Source organism: Betta splendens, chromosome 17 (assembly GCF_900634795.4).
Source record: "Betta splendens chromosome 17, fBetSpl5.4, whole genome shotgun sequence".
In the NCBI taxonomy this organism is placed as follows: domain Eukaryota; kingdom Metazoa; phylum Chordata; class Actinopteri; order Anabantiformes; family Osphronemidae; genus Betta; species Betta splendens.
Window position 1 is genome coordinate 14,848,976 of NC_040897.2, and position 12,259 is coordinate 14,861,234.

Below are 12,259 nucleotides of genomic sequence, written 5' to 3' on the forward strand. Positions count from 1 at the left end.
CTTAAAGAGCTGCGAGCAGACGCGTCGGCACAGTGAAGCGAGAAGCGAACGTCACCATGGATGCGAAGGCTGTGGTCGTGCTCTGCGTCCTCCTGCTGGGACCGTGCATCAGCACGAGCGGCAGCCCAGTCGTCCCACACGGATACTGCAGGATCGTCTGGTGAGAACTTGGCGGCCGGCGCCGCTCTCCGGGCGCGGCCTGCATTTGACCCGTCTCCCTTTGTGCTTCCAGGTTGATAGGGCTGCCATGTGAACGCATCAACTCTGAGCTCATCAATCAGATTGCACTTCTGAGTCACTACCAGGTGAGGATCATTTCATTTCCGTGGGTTTTTTGTTTTTGTTGCTGGTGGACGTCACGTGACCGAACGCCTCCGCTGTTCCAGCTCGTCAAAGCGTCTCCAGACCACTTGGAGGCCAAACACACGTACGGGGACGAGCTCCAGAGCGTTAACCTGTACCTGAGGCCTGCGTTCCTGCAGCAGGGCTGCCACGTGGAGGTGAGTGATGCTTCCACCCAGACACAGTCCGTCCCAGATACACGAGTTCAGAACTAAACCATCCGTTTGCTGCTCAGGGAACTTCAGTGTCTCTGTCCTGGAAGGAGGAGTCTGACAACGCCAACGACTACTGTAACCTCATCAGCTTGATCCAAAGTGAGTTTTACTCTGAGGTTGTCAAACGGTCTCAGAGAACAGTTCATGTAATGTAATAATGTAGCTTTAACAGATTTGTGCTTCATTGAACGGCCCCATTTGATGTGTCTATGCAGGAAGTGGACTGAGCAAAGCTCCGGGTTTCTTTGAGTTCTCCAACGAGGGCGTCTGCCCCGGATATAAAGTACCAGAATGTGTGTAAAACCTGAAAATGTGTGTTTATCATGGAGGACACGCATCCACCCTATCATGGAAATAAAATACTGAGATTGATTTAGTGACTCAAAGCTTGTTGGTGTGAATATGTCTGTGCTTCAAACTGTGATCATGTGTGGGTAAAACGCTATTTGAACGGGCGTGGACTTATAGACCATGAACACGTTCCCACTATGAGGCAGGATGATTTCAGGGACTTGTTCTTTACTGAAGCCTTGACTCAGTAACGAGTGTGAAGTCATTGTGGACACAGAAGCACATGCGTGACCTTCTGCTTCCATCACACTTTGCACATGACTCTTCAATAATTAAAGAATTATTAATGCTCCACATTTTGTTTTGAGACCATTTTCTGCTGTCTCGACCTTCTGTCGCCACCTAGAGGATGTATTGGTGTATTTCTACTAAGCAGTACTTCTACATTTCCAAATAAAAAAGACTAATACTGTGTAGTTCACGCATACACGACAGGCTCCGTTTGCACTTGTTTTATTTACAACATACATTTTTCTTTATCCATAGAGTAGATGGATTAAAAACAAAATCCTACCAAGCAGACAGTAAAGACTCTGTTAATGTGTACATTATGTTCACTTCTCATACACTTTATATTCTGCATATATCTGTGCATAAGAACCCGGCTGCATCGATTACAAAATGCTTCCCGTCTCTTCGGCTCCCTTGGTTCCGACGCGTATCGACTGCTGTCTAATCGGCCCCATCTTTCCTTGACGATGCTCAGAATGAGCCCTAATGCTCAGCAGCGTGTGGAGGCAGGCGAGAGAGACTCCTCGCTCTGGCCCAGTCCACATGTGATCGGCGTGGAGCCTTTTAGTGTGAAACATCCACACCAGATGGACCGGTCACGGTGGAGGCAAAACCCGAAAGGCCCGGATGAGTGAGCCGCACTTCCAGCCTCTTTATTGCCCTCAGTGCAGTGAGATCCGGGGAATAAATAGGTAGCGATGGGCGTCTGGAGCCCTCAGACCATCGCCACAAACGCAGGAGTCAGACAACACACAACACGGAGACAAAGGGTTTTGCTGCCACCCAACTGCTTCCTTTAAAACGTGGGCCTGAGGGTCTCAGGGCCAGAAATGCTGATTAGTGGCTTGAAGGAATAGCACAACTGTGCAACAGCTCTGAGAGAATGACATCTTAGTTTAACTATGACATGCACTGCCCTTAAATACGTTTTTATCCCTTATAAGCGATTATGAGGTGATCCACGTCTGACGCAGCCTCCACCGGGTTCTCTACGGAACTCAGCGAGTTTCGTTCAGTGTTCTAAGATGGCGGACGGGTACGTCACATATCCTGTACAGTTGATGTTCGTGACCGTTTCAAGTAAAAGTGGAGCACAAATGGAAAAACAACGAAATCACACCACATCAGTGCATGAACGTCAGGAGGCAACGTCCAGTTGAGCTCTAGAGCTTCACCGCTTGGTCCTTTAAATGCTTTATATCATTTGTCCTCATAGCTATGAAGTTAAAGCAGAATCCTTTGATTCTGGTGGCTAATTACACTGAGTAGTAAATGACCTTGACTTTAGTTTCTTTAGCTCGCTTCATTAATTCATGTCATTGTTTAAATATTTTTTAGAAGAGGGATTTTGTTTTTCACATTAAACTGGCGCAGCCTGGTAAAAGTAGGGACCGTTCCCAACCGGAGCAGCGATGATGGTTTAGACCAGCTTTGTTTTTCTCTCCTGTGATGTGAGACGCTGTGTAAACCTATAACCTTGTACAAAAGTTGAGAGAGAAGCGTAACGGTGGGTTAGTGGCGTGGCTGAAACGTGTGCGCCGACGCTAGTTTCAAAAAGAAGAATGAGGATATTAGCTTTTCCATAACACACGACAAACAGCGGGTTGGAGTCACTCGCTCACACACATGCACGCGCGCTGTCCTTCCCTTTGTCTCTCCATCACAACCAACCTGCTGCGGATGGAAGCGTCCTCAGCTGCCGGCTCTGAAGTTCACCTGAGCCTGGTCCAGCACCGTCACCAGGGCGACGGAGAGAGAAAGAGGAGAGAGGTTCAACAATCTGTGTTTAAGGCAGTCTCATAAATATTGCAGAGATTTTTTTTGGGCCCCTGTTTTGCAGATAGGCCACAACAGTCTGCAGTTGCGACTTCTCGCCGGCGGCTGCTTGCGATCCCCGCAGATTACAGAGCAGGCGGGGGGACATGATCGGGGGGAGAAGCGGAGTATGAAGCCACAACGTTCCATCCACGGACAGGAAGTGTCCCATCGAGAGCAGCGCAGCAGAAATCCTCTTTGGAAGAAAGGGTCGTATTTGGTTTGCGCCTCAGTCCTCCACGCGTGAAGAATCTTCCACAGGGAACCTGCCTTTAAAAATAGCACAGCTCGGGGCGACGGGATGAGGAAATGAAAGGAGAGCGGAAGCCTATGTCTAATTTGTCCACGGATGTTCGTGCTAGGTGCTTGTTAAGCGGCGTGCAGAGACGAGGACGGACGAAGGTCCCACTTACGCTCAGGAGCTTAACGCTGTCTCCTTCAGCTGAGTTCATTCCAAGACACAGAAAGAAGTCCGAGTAGATACATACATATTAGTTGGAGATAGGGGATGTGCTGCCAGCTTCGTTGCAGCTTGCACATTATGAGTTGGAGCAGTTTTAAAATGTGCCGACGCGGCAGTCCTCGCGTCCTGCACCCGTAACAGTGCTCCACTTACTGTACTTAGGGCTGAGCGATAACTAGACCTCTATCAGGGCTGCTCCGCCGCCTCACACCCACTCCTGCATGGAGCGCTTGCAGTACAGTATGTGGCGCTGCGTGCTCTTCCTCCTGAACTGGAAAACGGTGTAGAGCAGCACCATCATGCACAGCGCCAGCACGCAGGGGATGGCGATGGCCACCGCCTTCTCCGTGCCGCCCACGCTGTCCAGCTTGATGACCACGTCCACGTCACCGTTGTCGTAGTGACGCTCCTCCGCCACCGGCGGGCTCCAGTCCCAGTCGGGGTCCGCGGGCAGGCCGTCGCAGCCCATGAAGTCCCTGAGGATGGACCTCGGGTAGCCGGGCTCCACTCGAAGCAGCTGGTTGTTGAACTTCCAGTACTCCTTGCCCTTGTAAAAGTAGGTGAACCCTAGTGGAGAGCATGGAACATTAAATGAAGACCTCTCACACATCTGTGCTCAGTCAGCAGGTTCGTGGCGTGTACCGTTGGCCTTGTCCACGAAGGCGCCCTGCGGGGAGTCTGGGATGCCCTTCCAGATGGTGATGGGCTTGGGGTACCCGGGGTCCATGGTCCTCATCTCCTCGTTGTATCTCCAGTATCTACAGCGAGACAGAAGAGGCAGAACACACAGTGAGTAAAGCAGCTGCAGGTTCACGCTGCAACGTTGGTCGAAGGACGTTAGCGGTGGTCACTCTGCAGCAAATGATCGGAATAAACGCGGCTCTGACGGGAGATGACGTCAGAATGTGCGGCAGCAGGTTGAGCGATGACAGGATGGTGACAAAGCGGTTTGTCAGCTCTCACCACAGGGTCTCCAGACCTCTCAGGATGCCATTTATCGGGACATCTGAACAAACGTGTGACTCACGCTGGCATCCGCTCAGATCGCAGCGAACATTCATAAACAACAGACTCCCTGAAATCTGGAGCCGCCCCGGTTTCACTTCAGATCATCACGAGTGGAGTGAAATCCGTGCTCCAGCTTTGATGTGTTCACCCCTTTCTAGAATGGCCTGTTCCACACAGACCTGTCTCCTTTGAAGAAGTAGGTTTTGGCGGCGTCCTCCCACCACACAGCCGTCTCGATGCTCTGAGTGGGCATGCCGCTCCCGAACAGCGAGATGTCCTGAGGGTACGACGGCTGCAGCGTCGTGTCCTTGAAGACCCAGAAACGGTTTCCTGAAATACACGCACAAGGTCGGGCTCAGGGACGAGCGCATCATCAGAAAGACCGGCTCAGAAGCACAGATAAAACAGAGCCGCTCAGAGCCGGGTTATTCCCACTCAAAGGTCACGCGCGTCAGCTCGCTGACAAAATGTCTGCGCAGCAGCCGATCGCATCTGCGACGCAGCAAACGGCACGAGGCTCTGACGGCGTCACAGGCTTCTTGTTGTTGTTGTGGGTTTTGTTGAAGCCGTTGTTGCCTTTAATTCATTTTGATCATAAGTGCCTCAGGCAGAGTGAGAGAGGATGCTGCGTCGCTAGCTGCTCACACAGTAAAGACCTTTAGAGCGAATAAATAAAACATGAGGCGCTGATCTCACCGGGAGGCAGATGTTGATCTGCCGTCTGGACGCTTACTGTACACACTTTATATTCATACATATATATATGTTCTTATGCGTTCTACATCAACAAACCGGAACCTACAGTGTGAAGCTCCTCCACCTCCCTTTGCCAAAGAAAGCAACTGAAATCATTTCTTACCTTTGAAAAAGACAAATTTGCCTTCGCTGTTTTCATAGACAGCATCTATTTTGGGCGGCAGGCCTTTCCAGAAGTAGTTGATCTGCATGGGGTAGCCAGGGACCACCGAGTTGTCCCGCACCCTCCAAAACCACTGGTCCTGTAGGAGGACGAGACGCAGAATGAGCGGCGCCACCATTAAAGCGGCGCCGGCCCGGGCGCTGCTCACCTTGAACACAAAGAGCTCCTGGCGCAGGATGGCCAGCGTGTTGAAGCCCCCGTCGCAGATGCTGGGCTTGGAGTTGGGGTTGGAGGGCTTGGCCCCCTGCGGAGGCCGGTGGGGCCGGGCGTGGCGGTCGTGCTTGCGGGGGTCCGAGGGCGGGTGGAAGCGGGGCGGCGGCGCGGTGGGGGGGGGCCTGGTGGGCTGCGGGGCTCTGTCTGGAGGACCTGCGGACAGAAACCAGGCCGGTGGCACCTTTCATTACGGGCGTCCGGGATCGCTGTCAGCTGACTCACGACTGCTGCCTCGCCTCTTCACCGCTGACAAACGATGCTCGCTGGCATTCAACCCGTGACTAATGCAGCCTTTGTTCTGGAGATTTACTCAACAGCTTCACTGTCGTAACTTCAGTGACGCGTTGTAAGTATTATTTACCGTAGATTTTCTGGATGCCCTGCAGGTCATCGTGAGGTAGCTTGAAGTTCTCTGTGTCCATGTACTGGTAGAAGGGAGCCATGATGGCGGTGGGGTCGTTGGAGTGCTCCAGGCCGAGGGCGTGGCCCAGCTCGTGAACCGCAACCAGGAACAGGTCGTTACCTGCAGAGGATGCACGCGTGACAGCTAATTAGAGCATTATATGGAGCCTCGTTAACACACAAGGCGGGAGGAGGTGCAGAAACCAAGCCGAGTCTGGGATCATGTGTTTTACAGAGACTTTAGCAGAGAGAAGCTAATTGGTTAACGATTTAAATACCCCTAAATGCTCCATAGATACTAAACTACAAAGCAGATGAAACGTGGAGGAGCTGCAGGAGAGCTGTGCAACGCACCCGAACACAACACACATCGTTGGTTTCACATTCAAACACGTGAAATGAAGAATGTGGGTGTCTGTGGTCACGGTGTCGTCCTGATTCTGGGAGGAATTCTACGTGTGACTCTCGCTGTCCTCGGGAGATCGCTGCCCCTTTAAAACGGGAAATTCACAGAGAAAAACAGCCACCGACCCCGAGTCAACGGCTGAAAGGTTAACGGCGCCGACCGCGTCCACCTGAGCAGCAACTGCTCCCCGGAGACGGAACACGAGAGGATCCCACGCAGCCTCAGCGTGGACTCAGGAACAATTAGTGTGAGAACAAACGAGCCGCTCAGAACCCTCGTCTCCCACTTCCAGTGCGGGAGGCGTCGGCCTGAAGGTGGGCTAATTAATGAGCGCCCGCCTGCACGGCCTCGTTTCCTCCCTTTCAACTCCCGCACCGCAGGGGGCAACGCAGCACAAATGACCCCACATTATCCGCGTGCTGAGACCAGTGGGCCGCGCGACACTGAAAAACACAACAGCCACAATCAGCAGCAGCCGGCGTCTTAAAATAGCCGAGCGCTGCGTCCGTCGTCTGCAGAGCTTGTTGTGCAGAATAAAAAACATCCCAGTCCTGACAGATGGTGGGACGCGTTTCACAGCCTGATCAAAGGCCGCCGCCCCCCCCAGCCCCCCTGGTGGTCCCCCCCTGTGACACGCTGCCCCCTGCCCAGCCATCTGTCATCATCAGCCTCTCAGCCCACATTCCCATGCACACACACACACACACACACATACACACACACACACACACACACACACACACACACACACACACACACACACACACACTCACCATCGTGGTTGGGGTTCCCCAGAGTCCAGGGCTCATCTGAGTCAAAGTGCGTGTCCCCTCCGATGCCGGGTCCGGGGAAGTAGGCGTGGGCCAGGAACCCCCCCTCCCCGTCGAAGGGGGAGCTGTCGCCATGGAAACCCGAGGCGAAGATAATGGTGATGTCCACGTCGCGCCGGCCCGTCTCCAGGGCGCTGTAGGGCACGGCCTCGAAGTGCAGCGGGGTCACGCCCTGCCACACGTCGAACGCGCGGCGGATGGCGTCGTGCGTCTCGCGGGCGCCCACCTTCGGCGTGACGTTCTTTATGCTGCGAAACGAGCCGAGCGGCGGTTCACAAAGCACAGGCACTCGCTTCAACACAAAACGCCCGGCGTCGGCCCCTCGTTAAGCTCAAGTGAACATTTTTAACTTTTCAAAAATAAGAAGACACTCGAGAAAAAAAAGGAAAAAGTTGCACTTGACACAACTATTTCAAGCCCGGCAGCATTGGGTGAACTTTTAACACAGGCGCCGTTATCAGTCCCTGGCAGAGCGCTGATAACGAGGAACGGCAAATATTCTCCCTCTCTCCGCGATTCCATGAATAAAGTGCAGTCAGCAGCAGCGGCTCAGCGCTGATTGACATTCCATTACGAGAGGTGGCTCATCAATTCAAATTTTGGGGAGGAAGGGAGGATTTGAATAAATTGACAGCGTTATCGTCCATTACGGCTGTAACCTGTCAATTGGCAGTTGTGCCACAGACCCGTTTATCGGTTCTCCTCAGAACCCATTAAAGGCTGGGCCTTAATCGGGCCAGATACGGTGAGACTTGGAATATTCCTGCTCAGATTATGGCCAATTTACACTCGAACTTCGAACTGTTTCATATGAGGAAGGAGAAAAACCGTCAGTGCCTCGTGGATGAATTGCTTTTTGTTTCATTGCAGCCTGATCCCATTTTTCATTTTTCTGCCAAGCTATTTATACACTGCTAAGTAAACATACTCGCAGCACACATGGGCCCAGTTCTGTGTTAATGTGCGTGACTGCGGCCTCCTCACGCGCTGACGTACTCGCGCGGTCTCTATGACAACACCGAGCATGTGATCGCAGGTGGTTAAAGGGGAGAAGCTGACGGAATTAACACCGCCGCCTTTCTCTGCCGCGCAACGCGTCCGTCGCCGTGACGACCGCCTCCGCGCCTCTCACCTGTAGGTGATGTGCGTGCGCTGCCACTTCTGCCCCGTCAGCGCGTAGCGCCGCGTCCGCGACCTGGAGCTGCTCCTGACCCTGTCCGGAACCCCACAGCGAGGCCTCTGCATCCAGCTGAGAGAGGGAGGAGAGGACGAGACGGGAGTGGGCCGGCGAAGCGCTGGGGCTCAGACACCACCACGACAACACCAAGCACGGAAGCGAAAGTGCCAGAGAATCACAGCAACCAAATAAGAAGGTGTGGTGAAAAACAAGAGCACTGGACCACTCCAACCACAGCCATGTGCTGCTCAGCCCAGCGAGGGCCGAGGGCAACGCAAGGGTGTCTCATTCATACAGAGCATCACAGGTGCGACACACACAAAACACAGGCAACGCAGCAGTTCTCACCTCAGCGTGATATCACTGCATCATCATGCAAAACGAGAAGAAGGAGAAGTGTTAAAACCGCCACCTGCTGTTACTTTGAGCGGAGGTGATAAGGGTTAAATGAACATCTCCATTTTCATCCTTCATGAATTCATTGACAGAGCGTCGGCAGCGTTAATGAATGAGTGGCGCTGAACGTGGACGCGTGCGGCGCGTGTACTCACTCCTTGGTCCTCTCATCCAGTGTCCCGGTGACATTGAGGCCATAGACGCGCTGCATGGCTGCGATGGCTGAGTGCATGCTTTGGGCCGAGCGCATGACAGACATTCCCGGTTGGGTGCGGGGAAGGTAGCCATACCTCTGTAGCCATCCCTGTGGGGGGACGAGACCCTGACGTGATCCACATTCCAACCACATGCACACGCTTCACATATTCTACTATGATGCCGTGTTTATTCAGATTATGAATGAGGTAATTATCAAATGCAATGTGGAGCATTGTTTGCAGCACAAGGCCCATAACGGAGTCAGAGCGGGGACCCATCGTGCGCTTAATGTGAACCTAAAACTCGTTTAATTTGCGCTCATTACATCATAACTACGTTTAACCGTTCTAACGCAGCACAACTCTTCTAGAATCATTAGCTTTCTGGCTCGAAGGCACCACGACTGCCTAATGAGGAGCAGTGTTGTTTGTTTAGTTTGGACACAGCCGGGCCTGATTCCAACCACAACCCGACTTCGTTCCCGCTGCCAGTCTCCTAATACAAGCAATCTGACATCTGAAGCTCAATTTGCAATTAAATGGACTCTTGTTTGTTTCCCAGCAGTGATTTATGGTCGGGTTTGTCTGTATGTTTGCTCAGAGGCTCATCGATGGAGCCATTTGCATTTGAATCCCGGCCGGTCGGCGGGTCGGCGTTGGTGTCGGCGTTGGTGTCGGCGTTGGTGTCGGTGCAGGACCGTGGCCCGGTCGCGTCCGGGGGTCACTCCCAGACTGACGCCACCAGGTGCCCACGGCTCCACAGCTGCACCGCCGCCAGCTGCCTCCACATCCCTCCACAGATCACAGATGCTCCAGCTAATCTGACCCGCGTCCTCCCCCGTCCCGCTGAGCCCAGCGCCTTGTTTATCCCCTCCCTGGCCCGCTCCTCCGGCTGTGTTTCCTCGGCGTTACCAGGCACCGAGTCCACAGATATTTCAGGCAGATTTCAGTGAGCCATTAAATTGAATAATGATGTGTGTGTTTGCGTCTGTCAAGCCGAGCATTTCATTTGCTCCGTGGGAGTGGAGCCTGTTGTGAGGAGGAAAATGATATTAATTAATAAGGTAGAAAAAAGCAAATCCTATTATGCAACTTGTGTGTGTGGATGTTTAATCTCCTCCATCGCTGATGCTGCTGAAACATGTCGGACTGCACGCTGGCCTGAACTAGCATGAAGCCTGGATGCTGCGCGGCGCCTCCGCCGCGTGCGGTCGCATCTGGGTTGCACATTCGGCATCGTTGCGCCGCTCGTCGGCCGCAGCGTAACAGCCTCAAACGAGCGCCTCTCGGTTTCGTTGCACCCGCAAACGAGGAGCGTCGAAGGCGCGAGCTGCTCCGACGGACGCGCGGCGGCTCCGCCGTTGTGCCTCGCGGTGATCGTGCCCACGGAGAGCGTGGGGGTCGATATGTGCGTTTTTCACGCCGAGGCGCCGACGCTCGCTCGTTTCTGATCTCCGGGCAGAGAAGGCCATTAATCTCACCTCAACACTGAACTGATGATGCTCCTCTCCGGACACGGCGCACGAGATCCAAAGCACAAGATGCCAGCAGAACGCTGCCGCGTGAAGCCAATCCCATGTGTTTCTGTTACTGGAGGATACTAAGGTCATAATGACCCGTTTTACCCGAGTGTTTATTAGAAGAAGCCGCCCGTCTGCTCCGGCTCTTGTGTCAAATAAAAACCATCAGACGAGCAGCCGCGGCGGTCTCTGCTCAACGCCACAAACGAATCGAGCCGCGTTTCTCTGAAATCCCGGTGGTGGAAGAAAATGTTCCGACGTCAAGCGGAGATGAAGCGGCGCGTCAGACCCGTTGTCCTCGCCATCCTTATTTACACCAGGCGCTACATCTACCCAGCAGCATCAGTGGCCAAGTACAGTAGCCAGTCTGCGCAAGCGGCTCCCTCCCGACTCGACGCCTGCGCTTTGATTCCTCAGCGCAGCGCTGCTCGGCAGCATCACTGGCGATGACATCCTCCTCCAAGAGCGCCCGCGCGCCTGGCTTCTACGTCGCAGTGGACGCGCACACGTGTGGATGTGGTGGTCTTTAACGTCCTGTAGTAAACAGGCCCGGATCCGGATCGGGACCGATGTAACCTACATTCCTCCGCTTTGAAGCCAAGTCATTCCAGTGTGTGCTGGAATAAAGGCTCCATTTAGACCCTCACTCATTGTCATCCCGCAGGTTTACGCACAGGGTTCTGGCTTCTCCTGCAGCTGAACCGCATTCTGCCTCTGTTCTGTCTGTGCCTGTCACCTCGTAACAGACCTGACAGCTTGTTAGAACGTTTATAGCTCCTTCAGCTTCATCTTTACAGCCCTGATGTGACCGTCCTGCCTCGAGCAAACGCGCCACAAGATGGCGGCGTTTCGCCGGAAAGCGTGGCCGCCAGCCGTTTGTTTGCGAAACCTTTCGAGGACGCAGGAGACTCTGGAACCTGGAACCAGGAGACTCTGGAACCTGGAACCAGGAGAACATGGAACCTGGAACCAGGAGACTCTGGAACCTGGAACCAGGAGAACCTGGAACCCGGAGACTCTGGAACCTGGAACCAGGAGACTCTGGAACCCGGAGACTCTGGAACCTGGAACCAGGAGACTCTGGAACCTGGAACCTGGAACCAGGAGACTCTGGAACCCGGAGACTCTGGAACCTGGAACCAGGAGAACCTGGAACCTGGAACCAGGAGACTCTGGAACCTGGAACCAGGAGAACCTGGGACCTGGACGCAGGAGACTCTGGAACCCGGAGACTCTAGAACTTGGAACCAGGAGACTCTGGAACCCGGAGACTCTGGAACCTGGAACCAGGAGACTCTGGAACCTGGAACCAGGAGAACCTGGGACCTGGAACCCGGAGACTCTGGAACCTGGAACCAGGAGACTCTAGAACCTGGAACCCGGAGACCCTGGAACCTGGAACCAGGAGAACCTGGGACCTGGAACCAGGAGACTCTGGAACCCGGAGACTCTGGAACCTGGAACCAGGAGACTCTGGAACCTGGAACCAGGAGACTCTAGAACCTGGAACCCGGAGACTCTGGAACCTGGAACCAGGAGACTCTGGAACCCGGAGACTCTGGAACCTGGAACCAGGAGACTCTGGAACCTGGAACCAGGAGAACCTGGAACCTGGAACCTGGAACCAGGAGACTCTGGAACCTGGAACCAGGAGACTCTGGAACCCGGAGACTCTGGAACCTGGAACCAAGAGACTCTGGAACCTGGAACCAGGAGAACATGGGACCTGGAACCAGGAGACTCTGGAACCCGGAGACTCTAGAACCTGGAACCA

The 12,259-nt window shown here is 53.9% G+C and overlaps 1 protein-coding gene across 2 annotated transcripts; it reads right to left on the minus strand.

Annotated features, from left to right (window-relative positions):
• Nucleotides 1–1,345: 1,345 nt before the first annotated feature.
• On the minus strand, nucleotides 1,346–11,284 carry mmp16b (matrix metallopeptidase 16b (membrane-inserted)). 2 transcript variants are annotated; one of them, XM_029132241.3, is made up of 11 exons: nucleotides 10,447–11,283; nucleotides 8,924–9,072; nucleotides 8,721–8,735; nucleotides 8,328–8,444; nucleotides 7,139–7,443; nucleotides 5,919–6,080; nucleotides 5,493–5,710; nucleotides 5,285–5,423; nucleotides 4,605–4,755; nucleotides 4,060–4,175; nucleotides 1,346–3,984 (listed from the first exon to the last, which is right to left on the minus strand). In XM_029132241.3, the coding sequence occupies exons 1-11, from the start codon at nucleotides 10,573–10,575 to the stop codon at nucleotides 3,623–3,625; spliced, it is 1,863 nt and encodes a 620-aa protein (XP_028988074.1). In that variant the 5' UTR covers nucleotides 10,576–11,283; the 3' UTR covers nucleotides 1,346–3,622. The 2 variants fall into 2 exon arrangements, with proteins under 2 accessions (XP_028988074.1, XP_028988075.1); XM_029132242.3 differs by lacking the exon at nucleotides 8,721–8,735 and having other exon boundaries at nucleotides 10,447–11,284.
• Between the last annotated feature and the right edge of the window lie 975 nt (nucleotides 11,285–12,259).

What these genes read in the sequence shown, in the direction of transcription:
- mmp16b (XM_029132241.3), bottom strand. Translation starts at nt 10,575, where the DNA reads ATGACCTTAGTATCCTCCAGTAACAGAAACACATGGGATTGGCTTCAC. An exon ending in ATCATCAGTTCAGTGTTGAG is followed by an intron (nt 9,073 to 10,446) that starts GTGAGATTAATG and finishes GTCCCCCCACAG; the next exon opens with GGATGGCTACAGAGGTATGG. An exon ending in GGGGAACCCCAACCACGATG is followed by an intron (nt 6,081 to 7,138) that starts GTGAGTGTGTGT and finishes CATCCTCTGCAG; the next exon opens with GTAACGACCTGTTCCTGGTT.